The sequence below is a fragment of the Lepisosteus oculatus genome, chromosome 3 (assembly GCF_040954835.1).
Source record: "Lepisosteus oculatus isolate fLepOcu1 chromosome 3, fLepOcu1.hap2, whole genome shotgun sequence".
Classification (NCBI taxonomy): Eukaryota; Metazoa; Chordata; class Actinopteri; order Semionotiformes; family Lepisosteidae; genus Lepisosteus; species Lepisosteus oculatus.
The window spans coordinates 18,359,425-18,377,110 of NC_090698.1; the positions used below are offsets into that span (position 1 = coordinate 18,359,425).

Genomic DNA, 17,686 nt, shown 5'->3' on the forward strand with positions numbered 1-17,686 from the left:
CCGCATTTTTCAAGAGAATTTAGACTTCAGAAAGTTAATCCTTAAAGATAATTAAAGAAATGGAAGAATGGAAAATTGCAATTCCATTTTCATCTCCCAGCTATTATCTTAAAGTCACTTATGAAGAAAAATAAAATGACTGTTCTCTTTCCAGGCTTTTTTTTTAAATATCCTTCCAACTAATAGTTATCTGAAGCTGAGAGTCCTAATTATGTCAATATAGATACATTGTTGCAACATGGTACTTTCAGTCTCAAGGACTTAAATCTTAAAAACAGTTGAGTCCAATGAATTAGCATTATGGCATCTAACCCAGCCTAATCTGAAAGAAAACTATACATTTTATTAATTATATACTACAGAGGTTGCTTAAATTAATCATGTACTATTTTTTCTGTCACTAATTACTGACTTGCTGCTGTATACTGATGCACACTTGTTAGTTTTGTTTTGTTATTTTTTATCTAAAACTACAGATTCTGGACAAAACAAAAACTTTGCTTAATTTCATAAAAATCTCAGACTTATGCAGAGCATAGGTGCTGGAAGATAAGGTTTAACAGCTTTAACAGTACATCACCTTGTTTATTGCACTTTTATCTCCTACACCTGATTGGTGCTAGTTGCAATTATTATCACAGTTAAAGGAAGCTGATCATTACCATGTTCATAAGAAAATCATTCAAAATTGGATGTTCTATTGAGTGTTTTGTAATGTTTTTTTCTTAGTCACTCTGTAGTAAAATTCTTCAGATGTGATTAGGGAATTCTGTATCCTATTGAAAGTATGAAAATACAAAGATATACACTTCAATATTGTTATTTGCATATTGCACAAATTATGTATGCCATTGTCTCACTTTGTTTTTTATCTTTAAAGATTCAGTTAAAGACTTAGTCAAGATAGATTTCTTAAATTGTAGTAGTTTATTACTATTATTATGCACAAAAATATCCAACAATTTACTAAAATGTCACAGACAGAATCCTGGATTTCACTTGGTAATTCTTCTCTGTTATCACTTTAAAATATCATGTACTGTATAATATCATGTAGTCAATTGTTCTCATGAATGTATGGCTCCTGACATTTCTAATTTGCATATTTACTTTACAAGCCCTAAATTAAGTTACATTTGTGACCTTGCAGAGCTGTCAAGAACATAGCTCATAAAATAATGTCTGACAACACTAGACAACTTTCTCTATCACATAAATGTGGGTGGTAGTTCCTGAGGAAACAAAATAATTAAAAAAAAATTCCAAACTTGTTTTCACCCCAAGAGTGGAACACATCAGTGGCTAAATTCTTTATAGACAATTTAATTAAATAGAATTTAACATTTACAATTGTCACAGTAAGTGTACATTGAAAACTGTGACTGGGTCTCACAACCTGATAGTCCACTGTCCACTTTTAAAAACACAATACTATAAATGTTTTCATCTGCCTTTAAGATGCTGCACTTGGAGTTCTCCATTAAAAGCTCTCCTTTAAAGGGTTTAGAAAGTGCAATGATTATTCGAATAGTCCTTTGGTCAGATGCCACAATTATTAATCCTTCTTAAGCTGACTCCTTGCTGATATGGGCTGCACAGAAAACATCAATAGCAGAACACATCCAGTAGATGGAGAAGCACACCAATGAATCCCAGTATTCATTGGTGTTCACAGTATTCATCTAAGTGCAACCAACTTAACTCACTGTGGAGTTGATTTTTAGCTCATCATTCTAAGTGTCAAAAGAAACAACACTACGAGTAAACAGATCAGAAGAGAGGGAAGGTATGTGTACTATGAATGGTGCGTAATTATTATTATTGGTATTAAGTGGTTTGACAAATGCCAAGACATTATTATTTTTATATAACTATGATAGAGTTATGACAGATTTAAGTTAAAACTGGTGGTAAAATGTTAGACTACATCTGATTCACTTTACTATGCCATGACAAAGAAAGAATATATTATAAAACACTCACAACAAAACCCATTGATGAATGTTTTTTTTATTAACATGGCTTCTTATAACTTTGATAATACTGATTGCAGCCAGTACCAATTAGGAGTTGGAGATAAGAGTGAATGGGAAATAAACTGTGTGATGTACAGTACTATTAGATCTGTGTGATACAATGTCCAGAGTATGAGCAGTCATGTCTTCTAATATGCAGGCAATTGTGATATGAAAACATGGCGCTGGTGTTTTGCAATCAAGAAGTCTAATTATTTATTTTATGAATCAATAGATTCAAACGATAAATCTGCATTGTTGAAATTTAGTAATATTGTCCCTGTTTACCTACTATTTTGATTGCCGGAGTGTATAAAAGTGTGTGTGTTCCTGAAAGATTTATTTAAGTCATATTTTGATACATATTATTTTAAATATTTTTAGATAACGAAAACATTTTAAATAAGATTTTAAGCAGCAGTTTCCTCTTTTGAATTATGAACATGCAGCTAATGTATCAAATATTTAGAATCACCCTTGAAGTGCTCTTCTGATTAGAAAAGACTTCCAGGTTCTATGACAGTCTCGCTAATACATTTGTTTATTCAAATATATGTAAAGCCAATTATATGACTATATAGTATATTATCTAGATCAAATTGAAAAGACCTCTTTTGTAGTTTGTTAAACACTTATTTCAATTTCTCCAATTGTGCAACATTACAATATACTCAAATAATGGAAGGACAAAGCATAGGAAAAAAGAACAGTCATTTTTCCAGTAGACAGCAGTAGATCAGCAATGTTTTCTTCATGTCATGATGGTACAGTAGGCAGATGCTCCCTGAAAAGAGATCTTATCTGCGATGTGCTGTAGCTGGCCCTGAGCAAAATGGGGGCCATTCAGGAGTCCCAGCAGGCTGTACAACTTGCAGCCAAAGCTGTGATTAAATTGCTGCGTGGTTCTCATAATCTGAGGCTGTGCCAGGATTAATCATTACATTCTCTGTTAGCTGAAGCCTCTCGCACTAAAATACTAAAATGTTCGTGGTCATTCCTTTCTGTTGCAAAGTAGGCCAAAAAGAAAACATTGATTCAGCATGTTTTCATAAATCAAAGTTCCAGTTTAGCACTGAAGTGGAAAAGGAAGGTGCTGATACATACAGTAATGTTGGATAGAACACGTACTGTATCTTCCTGATATGAGATCAAATGAGGCTGCAAACCCAGTTTTTATTTGTGTCATAAATATCTCATCATTACTTTTACACTAATTGAACACTTTTTTGGAAGGTATGTATTCTCTGCAATGTACTGTATGTACAGTAGTTCTACCCCAAAAGTACAGAACTGTACTGAATAATTAATAAAACCTATAAATATTGTATTTAAATAAAACACATTAATTCCATTTTCTTTGTATTTACCACAGTCATCATTTCTTAAGTAAAATTAGGTATCCAGAAATTATACAGAAATTATTTCTTAGGATATGTCACTGTATCTTTTGCATGTTACCTAAAGAGGTAAGGGAGTTGACATACTGTATAGCATCAGAAACATTTTACTAAATCTCAGCACTATAACACAGAACCAATACCTGAATACAGACGTGATGGACCCTGATTACTGATTATTGTGTTTTGTTAATACAGTGGAAAAATAGCTTTTAGTGTTTCCTTCGAATGAAATTGGAAAGATAAAGAAGTACTTCATCTCATATTCTAACATTCTTCTTGAGTTTGTTTTAAACATCTGTGTATTCTCAGTTGAACAGAAAGTTAGCAGGTTTAGGAAGTTTAATTTGTACTAGTACACAGACTTAGAAGCTAGCCTTAGAGTACAGTACAGTATGTCAAAGTTAACAGTACTATCATGCTTGGTGTGGGCTTGAATTGTTTTATTGGAGAGTCATAACAGTGGTTTTTGAACTAAGTTCAAAGGTACTTCATACAGTCATTTAAGTATTTTATTACTCCAAAGTGTAGTGCATTTCCAGTGCATAGGTCTAATGGTACAGGAATAAAAAAAAGAACAAGCCCTTTATTAAAGACCTTTTGTGTGGAATAATAAAGACAAATCAAATATTCTCATCTGTCTACTACAGACTTAGTTATATAATATGTAGTGTGCATTAAAAAAAACATTTCCATGTGTTGCGTAAATACAGTTATATTGTTTTTAAAGGGATATGCACCTTTCTTCATACCTCAACAAAAATGGGTCATTATTAATCTTTGAAAATTTAACAGAGCTCATATTTTAGGCATAAAAGCTATAAAAAATATTCAAGTAGGATATCAATGATTTGTCCATTGTCAAAAGAACAAACAGAAGTATTTTATTAATTTTAGTAGGATCTTATTCCAATTTCTGATGACAGATGAAGGAAAAATAGTATATGAATCACTGAAGTCCATTTTTACCACTTTATTTCCTTCCTGACTTTTTACATGTTGTTATTTTATCCAAAATTCTACCATGAAGTATATAACATCTCCTATCACACCAACATTCAACTTTCACCTTGTGCAGATTCTGTTCACACAATGACAGGAGTTACAAATGAGTGCAGTTCAGCTAAAACAAACAGTGATCACCTTTTTGTGTTGGGTATATGTTAGTGACTGTCAGAATATACATTTCTGTCATTATCAGGGTACCTCAACTTCATGTTTTGCATTACACGTGTGTTTTTGAGAGTCAGAGCATCTTTGAAAATACAATCTACTTGCATTCACACATTTGCAACAGACACACTCCAAGACGATCCTTGAGATATTGCTTCATTCTATTTTTTACTTTTTCTAGTTATTGCTAAAGAGAATTTTTTTTTTTCAAAAATTTTCAGGCAAGTTTTTGTTGGTCATGTATTCAGAAGGCCAGTCCCTTAGCATGCAATTACATCTGTGATATTTTATTTTTCAGGCTAAAATGCTCCACTGTCATGGCTCATATAAACAATAATCTCCATTTTTTGGAAAGTCCAATTCTGGCACTCACACAGATTTAAAGCAGAGCACAGAGTCAGATTAATTTCACCTACTCTGTTTCAAGGTAATGCCTAATGCCAAAGACTTTGACAGCTCAAACACCACGTCAGTATATTGCAAGTCAGTTGAAATCCAATGTTATAAAGTAGTGGCAGAGATAGGAGAGTTATACACTAACTTAAAAGAAATCTATCCAGTATCAAAGTTAAGAATAAGATACTGTACATGAAATAGAAAAAGAAATATGATAGAACAAGAAAGTGGAAATCCATCAAATTCTAAAATAATCATTTAAAGAAAGTTTACAGTTCTATTTTCCTGTCATTTTAGAGCCTGTATTTGCTCGATGATTGGTAAACAATTTCATTTAAGACCTAAAAGGGCTTGACAAAGGCCTGATTATACAATCCAGGAAAATGTAGGACTAATTTTACTCAAATAGCACAGATTCCTGGATAAAGGGACAATTTTTACCTAAAAAGAACAGGAGAGCTTTTTATGTTTGAGTAACTTAAGAATTAAAATATTGAATAATTCCTAATAAACAAAGAAACCTATTTAATCAAAAATTAAGAAAAAGTTTGAGAAAACACTAACTTCCATGGGTTGAGAAAATTCCTGTCAATTGGGATAATTAAAAACAGTTTTGTAATTAACTAATATCTCTTTACAGACTCAACAGACAACAGTGATGTTCTGTCTGGAGCAGACATATGCTTGTTTCACACAAGACAAGTCAACCAAACATGTTTTTGTCTGAGGACCAAATACTTCCAACTCTGGCCTTGGAACACTATCACACAGTCACTGGAGAATAAGAATGTGGGTTGAACATATGTATTGTACAACCATGTATAACATTCAATTTAATTAACCATTGCTTAAAAACTACTCATATGATTCTTGAAGATTCATTCATATGGTATGAAAATTTCCCTCTGAATTATGAACTCTTTATGTAGATCTAGAAATCCCTATTTATTTTGCATATTAATGACCATAGTCCTTCCAGATACTTCCAAATCTTCAACTTCTAGCTTAAGGAATACTCAGACATGCCTTCAAGTTTCTACATGTGGGTTTAGTACCTACTGCAGTTTTTGTTGGAGGCTGGCATTTTTCTCTATACAGGTTTGTTTCAAGTATATTTGCTAATCTTGGCTAGGTGCTCATGGAAAGTACTACCTCGGTCAAAGAGGTCACTAACGTCATAGGGAGTAAATCAACTGCCACTGATTGTGAAAATGACCCAAACTTAACAGGCTCCTTGGGATATCAGAAAGACAAACTCAGCTCATAAGACCAGCATATGAACATAAGAAGGTTTAGAACTGAGAGGAGACCCTATGGCCCATCTAGCCCGTTTGATAGTAGTAAAATTATCCAAGGATCTCAACTAGAAAACTAATTGCACCGAGTGGAGAATGCGTTGCACATTCGAAATGACTTTTACCTTCTGTTATAAAGTAGCCCCTATATTAAAAGAGGAAAATACAACTTTTATCCAAAGTTCAGTGTAAAATAACTCAAATGAACTTTGAATAAATAGATGTGTGCAGACTCTTTTGCTCTAATTATTTTCTTTAAAAGTAAGGCAGATAATTATTACTCTCTTAAATGTTTTCCTTTAAGGTTTAATTAAATTAAATTAAATTTATTTTTATATAGCGCCTTTCACAACAAGGTTGCCCCAAGGTTGAAGAACAAATAACATCCCTAATGCATACATTACACACAGTTTTTTAAAATGAAAATTTATCATGAACTTGTGTATTTTGTTTATTAATAATATAAACTAACCATGCCAGTAGGCCCCCTGGGAGAAAGTGAACTATTACTAGTGTTTCATCCCATATCACAGACATTTAAAGTTAAACCATGACTTAACCATGTTACAATGACTTGCAAGCATAGGTGAAAAGAGATATTATAATGGGTACGGACGTAATTTATAGTAATATTAAATTAAGAAAGTACATTTAAATTAATTTAAAGGAATATTACATTATATTACAATATTACAAGAACCATTAAAGGTGAGATAAAATATATCTAGTACAGTAATTGGAAATGTCTAGACAATGGAAGGGAAAAGGCTGATGTACGAAAATATCATGTATTTCACTCAGATGTTTACTAAGGAAGAATTTAGCAACATGCCTAGAGCAGCAGAAAGACACAGTTCTGTATTAAACAGTATTAGCATATTGTAGGAGAGTATGTGCAATGTTACAACACACATGATGAATGTCACCAGAATAACTGATTTGAGTGGTGAGATAGTTTGACCTGATAACTTTATCCTCAGTTCAAGACATCTTACAGACGTCTTATCTTAATTGCTAAAAAATAATATTTTCCATTTTCTGGTTATTGTAAGAGGCAACACTTTTTTGTAAAGAATGGAAGGAAATTGCTTTTTGTCTAATCCTACTGAAAAATGGAGTATTTAAGCTTCTGACAGAAAGCCATATGATCTGGAAAAATTAAACCGTCTGGGGCCATACTAGACAAATGTATTAATCTCAGACTGTTGTTTTAACTTGCTCCTGTTCTGGGGCAAAATTGTTTTTCTTTTCTATTTGTATATCTTTTATAATGTTATTCCCTAATGTACACAAAGACAATGACATTGAAACTGTAGATCTGTCAGTAGGATCAGCTGTACTCCAGGCCACAAGAAAGATGTTGCCAACAGCAATCATTACATTTGTGAAAACTGAGCAACATGTACACAGACTCCTGCAATGACTCCCCTCCTTTGAGGTGAAGTCCTACAGTAAGTGAGTTTGCTGTCTAGCTAACAGCGAGGCTGGGAATTCCTCAGGTAACTCTGACCTCATCTGGGCCAACTGCTCAACAAAGATCAACTATTATTGTGCCTTCTGTCAAGCACTGCTCACTGGTGAGATAATGAAATATAACAATGCTACAGAATCAAATGGAAAAAGACAACAGAGAACCTGAACCATAATTGAAACAAGTGGAATCCATGCATTTGACATTTGCATTCTTAGTGTCATCTAAGCAGGCACTTTAACACATCTTTCAATGCTTAAGCAAATCCTTATCCTGGTTCATTAAGTGGTGACGTGGGTTTTAGGATTTTTTTCCCATCTGCTTAGACACAGCAAAAACAGAGAAAGTGATGACAAACAGTTTTGACAAAGGTATAGTTTGCAAATGGCTAATAGTTGCATTAAGCACACTTTGAGTCTGATCACACTTTGGAAATTTAGTATGGGCGAGGCCATATCAAACTTCTGGACGCAATGATGACCAGCACTTTGGAAGCAATGTATATATTAAATGGATATTGCTTCCATCAATAGAGACCGATAGGTGGCACTCTGGACCAGAGATTCCAAATACCCCAGCATCCTGACAGAGAGGCCATGCTACTGAGGGATGTACTTAAAGGTCCCTAAGCTCCTTGGAAAAATCTAAAACACAAGTTATACAAATTTTCTTTCTTGTCCACCTCTCACTTTTCATGTCTCTTGTGTAAAAAATTCTAATATAATTTCTGCTTGAACTAGATAAAAAAAACATATATGAAAGACAGGTCTAGAAGTGTGTGCATAAAATTACAGATAAAATGATAAATAACTTGCATATAATGGTATATACATACAATATAACACAAATCTACTGTAACTTTCACAATCTAATCGGAGAAGAAGGAGACTATCCTGTACATTCATACATGTACACTCACAAATTATTTACTAACTGCTAAAGCCATGATCCACACTCCTGGTCCTAGTCCTGAGTTCCCTCAAATTTTTACTCTGATTAGGTGCTAGACTTAGTCTAGTTTAGGCTGTTTCCATGTTTTTAGTCATTGAGGAGTTTGAGACTCTTCATGACCAAGGATGAGGTCACTGTGCCAAAGAAATATCTTGTTGGAGACAGCAGGAAGCTTATTTAAGGACCTTTAAAAGTGATTGTCTCTGTATGAGCCTCATTGCAATCAGCTGCTTCCAGCCTACCACACATCATTTTAATAACTCGGCACAGAGAGCAATATCTACTTTAGTATGGAAGGTTTTAAATGTATTTTCCTGGCCGCATTGTAAAAAACAGAAAGGCAAGACGAATTTCTTCAGTGTGTCAGTACAGAAGAGAAACATAAAGTAAAACTTCAGACCTACAAGTGCATTTCAGCACATCTGGAAAAAAAAACCCCAATAAAAATCTGAAAATAGATTAGAGGCAATTTAGATTGCATAGTACAATCTGAATTCAAGGAACATAGTTCTTTAAAAAAAAAGAATTGCGTGTTTTCCTTGCATTTTAGATTTTGAAATGACTTTTAAAAAAATTCTGTTCTTTTCCCTTATGTCATTTTATATACCTTACAGTTGTCCTGTTCAGTTGTTTATGTGGTATTACATAAAAGTATAAAAACTAAAATAGTGTATAAAAGAAAAACAAGCCAAAAAAACTGAATAGCACATAGACACAAAATTAGCGGGCCTATAATTTACCTCAATAATAGCCTCCTGAGATTTCCATTCCTATAGGGGTGCCACCTTTTCTAAATGCTGAACTTGGATGACATTGCCCACATAATAGCTTGCATTAAAACAATTATCTGTTCCACTCTTTTTCTCTTTGTACCATGCATGTTGCATATTCTACAGCAAATGAAAGAAGTCAGTGCTTTCAATCTCTAGGTTATGTGAACATTAACTGGTAAGGTAGTCACTATATTACAATGCCTAAGCAGGAGATGTGTTTTTTCACATTTTCTTCCATTCTCTTTTCCTTGTGAATTACTCATCTTTGCTATCTTAAAATGTCACTTGAGAAAACTAAGCCTTTTGTATAGTTTTGTAGAAACATTTACTTGCTTAGAAACAATACAGCAACCAATTATCATCAAAATCTGATGATCAAAATCTGTATTTTGAATCAACAAAAGCATATATCTTGCGTACAGCACTACTGAACAGGAGTTAAGAAATGTAGAACCAAAGGTCGTCAGTGCCATTGGAAGACACTGGCTTCTCTGTCAGAATGGCACCATGCACAGAGATGTGTTTTCAAGTAGACAGCTGTGATTCAAATACCCAAACATTCAAATACCCTTCTCCACAGAAAAAGACATAGAAGACTATGAACTTTCATGACAGTGAGAAAGATATTCATGATGAGTGTATAGCCTTGTCCAGTGAACATATAATGTTCAGGTGAAGAAATTCAAAGATGGCCTGAGATGGCCTGGCCTGGTTGATGACTCCAAGGTGTTCAAGGACAGGGGCAGAAAACTGCAAAAACTTGATCAGGACAATGTCTTAAGGTATAACCCTATAGAGGAAATCTCTCCTTACAAAACAGCATGAATGATCAAATTTGCATTTTAGCTCAGCATGTCAGTATCATACAAAAATCTTTACTGACCAACTGATGAAGCAAAATAAAGTCCTTAGTTACTTTAAAACTGATTTTATTTTCCACTATATTTAAATTTATTTTTTAACAATTTTATCAGCATTATTTATACAGTATCCTCTAAAAGTTGAAATCATCAGTTATTAAGTCTGCTTGGATTAACAACTGTGACCCCTAGACTAGCATGTAGAGAATGAGGAGCATGTCCCTTTCCTGTGAAACATGCACTGTCAGAGCCATCTGCTATTTTAAACAATGTGAATCCCACAGTGCCCACAAGCAGTAAATGTGCAGTACTGTACAGCAGAGCTGCATGTGATTCTATCAAACAAACCTAAACATACTGCTTTATTTGAGCAACTGTACATCCCTTCTTAGTCATAGTATAGTAGTGCAGGTCCAAGTACTAAAACTTACTTTATTTTACCCCACAAGCTCCTATCTCTCTATGAAACATTTCATAACACAGAGTTCAGCCTTTATTGGATAGACTCTGCTTTGTAACCACTTGAGAGGTTTTGTGGGCTTTAATAAGGAAATGGAAAATGTCTCTGCTCTATGCCATTTTCCCCCTGTTTTGATCACTGTTTCTAAAACACTGTCTGGTTTAGCAATCGAATGGCAAGACTCTCTATGGAGCCACAAGTCCACAGGACACGTATACTGGGGAAGAATAACATATAGCACTGACCTTTCAGTGTTCAGTGAATGCAAGAATAATCAATTCAAGACAAGTCAGAATATTGAACTGAGTTTTTAACCTAAGATCTATGCAACTATTTTTATTAACCTATCAATATTTAAAAAGCTTTCAGTTTCCTGGATAGAGAATCAAAATTGCTAATGTAGTTTTTTTAATCCCAATATGTGAAAAAATAATCACTGCACAAGTTTTCACTGTTGCATATGATTCTAATATATCCTTCAATATTCTCTAGCCTTTTTTATGTTTATGATTAGTTTACTGGCAAATTGTACTTTCTTTGTGAACTTTCTTTTTTCACAAAACAGTAAAATCATCTAAGGGAGCCATGTTGTTTTTTTTCTTTTTCTATTTTCACATTTTATAAGCTATGTTTATCTCATATGCACATTCACCTAATCCAAATACATCTGACTGTATTTATAAAACAAATGCCAACAAGATAGCTGATATTTTGTAAAACTAAAAACATCATGTTGATAAATGCTATTTCTCACCAAACAATAATTATCTTCAAGTATAAAAGTTTGAATTTGACATTTGACATAAGGCATTTTGGTTGTAACTACCAATGATCCTTTATATGAATGCATTTTCTTTGCCATTTTAATAGGTTACACGTTAAAGTAAATTAAGATACTTAAGCTAAAAGTGTTGATAATACTTTGGAAAAGTGTGCATGAGTAGTGTTATAATATTAGTTATTCAATGACCACTAAGAAGTGATATAGATGAGCCACAGGAGTTTATAAATACATAACAAGTTCTCTACTGATTATAAGATTGTAAATGGCACTGTGGTGATGAAATAGAATAATGTCCTTTACTTAAAGGTATGTTTTGAATATTGATGCTTGAAGCCTTGAGGCCACCTTCCTGTTTTTCCATACTCTTTGTTCAGCTAGGAGATTAAAAGTATCTCAGAAGTGTGTGTGAGCACGTGGAATTATTATGTAAACTAGATTATTCTTTGGGGATCATCTCTGCTTTTCTGTTGCAATATATTGTTCAGAAATCTACAAACATTACCACATTGTTTAATTTTTAAATTCTCAATGATATTTACAAGGGGAGTATATTTCAAATGTAAATTTGATAATAAATCATGAATATCAAAAACAATTGGAAAGCATCCTGTTTATACAGTAAATATACATACTGTATGTTATAAATAAAGTAAATATTAAAATGTATTGTACAATAAATTTAAAAAATATTTTAATCATATTGCACATATCTAAATGTATAATGAATACACTTTTAACAATTTGTGCTAAAGAACTGCAATAGAAAATAGATTTTTTTTCTAATTGAAAATGAATGCTTCATGACTAAGTTTTAGAATCATAAACATAAAGTGAAACAGAACATTGTCAAGTGAAAAATAAAGTAATGATGGGTGCTAGGCACAAATTAGTTTTCACTAAATATTGTTGAAAATCACAGACCAGGGTCATATCAATTCTTATTTAAATCACTATTACTTTTTAATTAAATTACAATTATGAAAAAAGAGACCTATAGGGCATCTGTATATGAAAAGAATTCCTTTCAAAGTTTATTTTCAAATGGCAAAATTTGTTTCTAATTTACAAAAAGCATTTTTAAAAGTTTAGCAGCAAATATAGCGTGAGACGCTATGTAAACCAAAGACAAATTAAAACAGAAACTGATGTTGGAATTTTACCTAACCTTTATTTTGGAACAAAATATGGAGATCTTAAATTTTCTTTTTTTTTCTTGTAAATGCTCATTTAGTTACTAAAGTCAGAAACACGAGAATGTTAATTTGAAGCAGAACTAATCTAAAATTCCTGAAGTAATTGCAGGAAAATGGAGTTCTGTGGCAGGGTTTACTAATAATTTTTTAACAATCTTTCATAAACTTTATTGGTCCACAGTCCATAGTTTATCTTTTTGATTATAATTTTTACAATTCTATAAAATCCAATCATTCATGTATATCTCCAATTTTGTAAATTCCTAATTCAAAGATGTCAATTCCTTTTCATACATGAGTATTTTTTTGTATTTATATTTTAGTTCAGTTAATATAGTTACATTTTTAATGGCAACTGTAAAGGTGAATATTCAAGTTCAACAAAACAAAAAAATTGCCAATGTAATTGCTTTGTTGATTGCCAAGAGCATATGGCAACGTTTGTGGTATTAAACTGCTGTTTAGTTAATTAGACTTATTCACTATAATACCTTTAATCATTTTCATTAATGTAAGTATACCCCTTAGTAATCCTCTATTAACTCTTAATAGATAGTGAATACATAATATATGGTATTCACTATTGATAAACAAGTTATATATAACAAGTATAGTTTTTAATGTCTACTCATTTTAAGTGTATGATCACTTTAACATCTTGTCGTGTATTTTAATGTATTAAAGACATTTCAAACAGGTTGTGTTTTGTGAATATTCACTTGTCTTGGTAGCATACTAATGTCTACTCTGCACATATTAGTAGTTAGTGCAGTAAGAGTTAATATAATATGTATTCATAATCTATTAAGTGTTAATAAAATATAATCTGGCCTGCATTTTTTTTCTAATATGCATAAAGGCCAGGTGCCCTTATAAATTATTCTATTAGTATCAGTAGTTTATGCTGGATACTTTCATTTGTAATTTGGAAAAAAAAAGAAGTTAAGTATTTACACTAGAAAAAAAGTAGTGCAAATTCGTTTCTTGCACTTTAAGCAAAAAGGCCTAGAAACAGCTTTCTTTCAATCCAAAATGCGTGATAAGCAATGGAATTCATATATCCCTTGAGAGGTAATACATTAAAACTTTGTAGTTTCACTAGATCCCTAAAGCCAAAGGTAAACATGATTCAGAACAATAAGCCAGGGTTTTCATATTGGCAACATCAGCAATGAGATTTTGTTACCCTTTTGTGACTTGTGGGGGTGTGCATATTAATCCCTTCAAACAGAATGCCCTGTCTGGAGTAAGATATACTAGGTTATCTGGTTAATGCTCACATTTTAAAGCAGTTAAACAAAATAACCTCAAGAAATCATTAATAAAAATAATTTCTAGTGGCTTCATATAGTAAATTGCTGGAGATATGCATTGCAGTGATTATTTCCTTTTTATCCCTTATTTTAAGGGTAATTTTAGTGGGGTTGTTTGTAAACACAATTGTCCTGTAGTCAGACTATTAACAGTGAAACATTGACACACTATTTTCAGAATTAAAAAAAGGCTACCTTGTGACCGATAGAACAGAAATCTAGTCATATCAAATACTTGACTCAAATGTTTATGTCTGATACATTTGTAATTGTAAATGGAATTAGCAATTCATTTATTTGCATACCAATCAAATTCTATTTTTTTTATTGTCTTTGATTGCCATTCAAAATCTTGAATTAGTACAGGTGAAAGGTCCCCCCAAAAATGCTCTGTCTTTTCACTGTGTGAGCCCCCAGACAGTGGTCCTGTCAGAGGTTCTCAGCACTGCAAGCTGACAGGCATCTTTGCATGGCCATACTGTACACATACTGTGTGATTTGCTATTATTGTTTCTTCTTACGATGTTAACATAATAAGTGTAGTTAACATAATAAAAAAATATTAATACAAGAAAAATTAAAGTACTAATGATTCAATTTGCATTTCAGGAAACACTGATTTTCTATAAACATTTTTTGTGAAGGTGATTTCACTAGCTTTGAAAAAGGGTTTTAGAACGTTCCAGTCATACTAATTGCTTAACTGACTTTGGAAATTCGTTTCTGAAGAAAAGAAAAAAACATATCAGTTGCTGTCTGTCAGAAAGTCCAGAACTGGAGAAAAGTCAGGACCCATGTTATCACTCTAATAAAATATTACAGAGGGAACTCTAGAATGAGACAGACATCTGAAAGCATTTTGTTTAATGCATTTTAGTGGTGGTTTTTAGTAGATACAGTTTACATTTCTTGAGCGTTTCCAAAAACATCAGATCATGGAGAATGAAATGAATGGAACTAAATGGGATGCGAAGACACTATAAATATCCTTTTCCTGGCAACTACAGACAGTAAGTGTAAGTGGAAAAATATAGGAGGTTAACAAAAGAATGATGTAAGGCTGAATTTAACTTGGTCTTTTACATGAACCTAGTAACTGTGTTTTTGTAACTTTGTAAATGGTTATTTAACGTGATCCCTGAAAGGATTTCAGTAATTGATTCCATAGGTCTTATTTTATTGAAGTCAGTTTATTGGATAAAAGGATTAATATTTACTTCTAAACATTCTTATTGCTTTTGAAAAAAAAATATTTTCAAAGATATTTTTGTCCAGCATCCAAAAAAATAAAAGAATACAGTACATTACTATACTGTATCCTGTGTTACTGAAGTTATAACTTCCATTTTCCACCAAAACACTTTCAACACGTTCAATCCAAACAAGGAAACAGATATTCAGGACCAGACAGCTTTGAGAAAGACAGAAATGTCATGTTTTCTGATGATAGGTTAAAAATACTTAAATATTTTATGCACATTTTAACAAAGCAAAAAGATGGTAACATCTAAATTAATTAAACTAAAAGACACAAAGACATTCTATAATGAAATCTGTACTATGAAACGGCAAGAGATACTGTTTTTAGTGTTCAAATTATATCCCTGCCAGTTCTAGATCTCTTGTTTAATCTAATTGCTTCTTCAAAAAGGTCATGACAGGCATGTCAGTTCCTCTGCCAATATGGCTACACCTTCAAAAATCTAACATTAATATGCAGTTCACTTCACCTTTGATAACCCTTTTTGCATGTGTTCCTCTCTCCAGGAATGGACACAGATTTGTCATATACTGTATGTCTTCATTGGAGTAATGAGGGAATGAAGAAAACGTGCTACCAACAAACAAATATTGTATTTGTTTACAAATACAAATTAAGTTTTTGTTTAAATGAAGCTAACCTAGGCTTTTAACTTAGGCATAACTCTCTGTCCACTTGCTATTTAACTATATGATCTAAACTGTGCTGTTAGAAACTGCTCAGTGCCTTCCATTTGTTTGCATTAGTAGACAGAATAACATCTAAAGCTGTGCCATTTATTACTTTGTTTACCAAAGCTGCTTGAACTGCAGATTATATAGGTTACATAAGGAGTAGCTTTTTTCTGCTAAGCAGCAATACATCTTCTTGTATATTTCTGTGAATAAATTGTTGACACAAACACACCTTCCTGCTGTCCAACCACATTGCATCAATGGAGAGGTTGGGTGTGTTTCCTGTGATGTATTGTAGAATGAATGCACTTTCCCAACAAAGCCGTTCTATGATATGTCCGGCTGCCCTTCCTGTATTCTTTGCTGTTTCTTGGGTTCTGTGATCTGTGACTATGAACCACAGTCCCCTGATATCTCATACTGTATATCATTGCAAAGGCAGGAAGCGTATGTTGTAAAATACTCCATAAAACTCAGTGGCAGTGGTTATTTCCAATTAAAATAAATGGGGCTCTTAACTGAATTTCAATTATGACAACCAAGCCACTCTTTGCTCCAGCTGGTCAATTTATTTTAAATTATAATCATTATTAACATCTTTTTTGAAAGCTACTGTACATTATATTTGATGCATCCCTCCTCCACCCCATCGCCACCTGTGCAGCCGACCCTTGGTTACTTCTCACTGCATGGGAGTCCCAGCCTCCTTGTTCTATGACCCTCAGCCAAGAGTGTTAAGCCAAATCTCACTATTCTTACAGTAAATACTTAATAAACATCCACATATTCATCTTATTCTTGGGTGGTATTATTCCCTATGAATGAGCAATTACACTAATACAATAAAAGGTGGGGGAGAATAATAACCCTAAATTCATCCCCATACATACACAAAACAAGTGAAATGGAGTGCTTCAGGTGTCTCAAGCAAACAGCACTTCTGTGCCTTGAGGTAGGGACTAAATTTATACTCCTCAGATGTACCTGTATCATAAATACTAAATATTACAGATCGAATTAGCACTATATAGTTCAAAAACAAGAAAAGACCAAGGTCAACACTAATGAAATGGGGAAAGTAACTATATTCATCTCTGTCAGAGCATCAAACAGATATTTGGTGAAAGGTCACTTCAAGGTACCTCAATTTGAGGACAAAAGTAAAGAAAGGAGATCTGGCAGATTCTGATAGGTAAGACTGGGTCCCTTCATTCATTTTCTTCCTTTGATGGACTTAGTAAAAGGCTTCTTCTTGTGGTAGGTCAAAAACTGTAAAACAAGATAATTACACTTGAGGGCAGGTGATAGGGAAGAGAGCTGATGTTCTTTGTTCATTTTGTGACCTCAGGAAAGGGTAGTAATGAGAAACAAGTCATTTTGAAAATGAAAATCCTGCTGCAGAAGAACAATTAATCTTTTCTGAAGCATTCACTATAAGTTTATTATGGAATAGGTTTGCACATACTATAGAAAGGCATTTTATACATCATAAATCTACTTCAATTTACAAGCTGAAACAGTGCTCCTTAGGGATTTAAAAATGTATTTGACATACACAAACTTTGAATTTTATGTGTTACATGACTGCACAAAAATATTTGTAGTTCCAAAGAATTCTGTAAACATGTAAATACCCTTTTGCTTTGCTCTTTGTGGTTATTTGCTCATTT

General features: G+C 32.9%; 1 protein-coding gene across 3 annotated transcripts in view; it reads right to left on the bottom strand.

The window, feature by feature from the left end:
* Nucleotides 1–17,686, bottom strand: part of htr4b (5-hydroxytryptamine receptor 4) — an 87,426-nt gene that overhangs the window by 9,031 nt on the left and 60,709 nt on the right. The window contains exon 7 of one of the 3 annotated variants that reach the window (XM_069186969.1): nt 16,705–17,285. The exons of the other annotated variants lie outside the window; for them this stretch is intronic. Within the exon in view, the coding sequence (XP_069043070.1) occupies nt 17,279–17,285 (7 nt within the window). The 3' untranslated portion in view covers nt 16,705–17,278. Of the gene's footprint in view, nt 1–16,704; nt 17,286–17,686 lie in introns of those variants that run through there. 3 annotated transcript variants of the gene reach the window in all.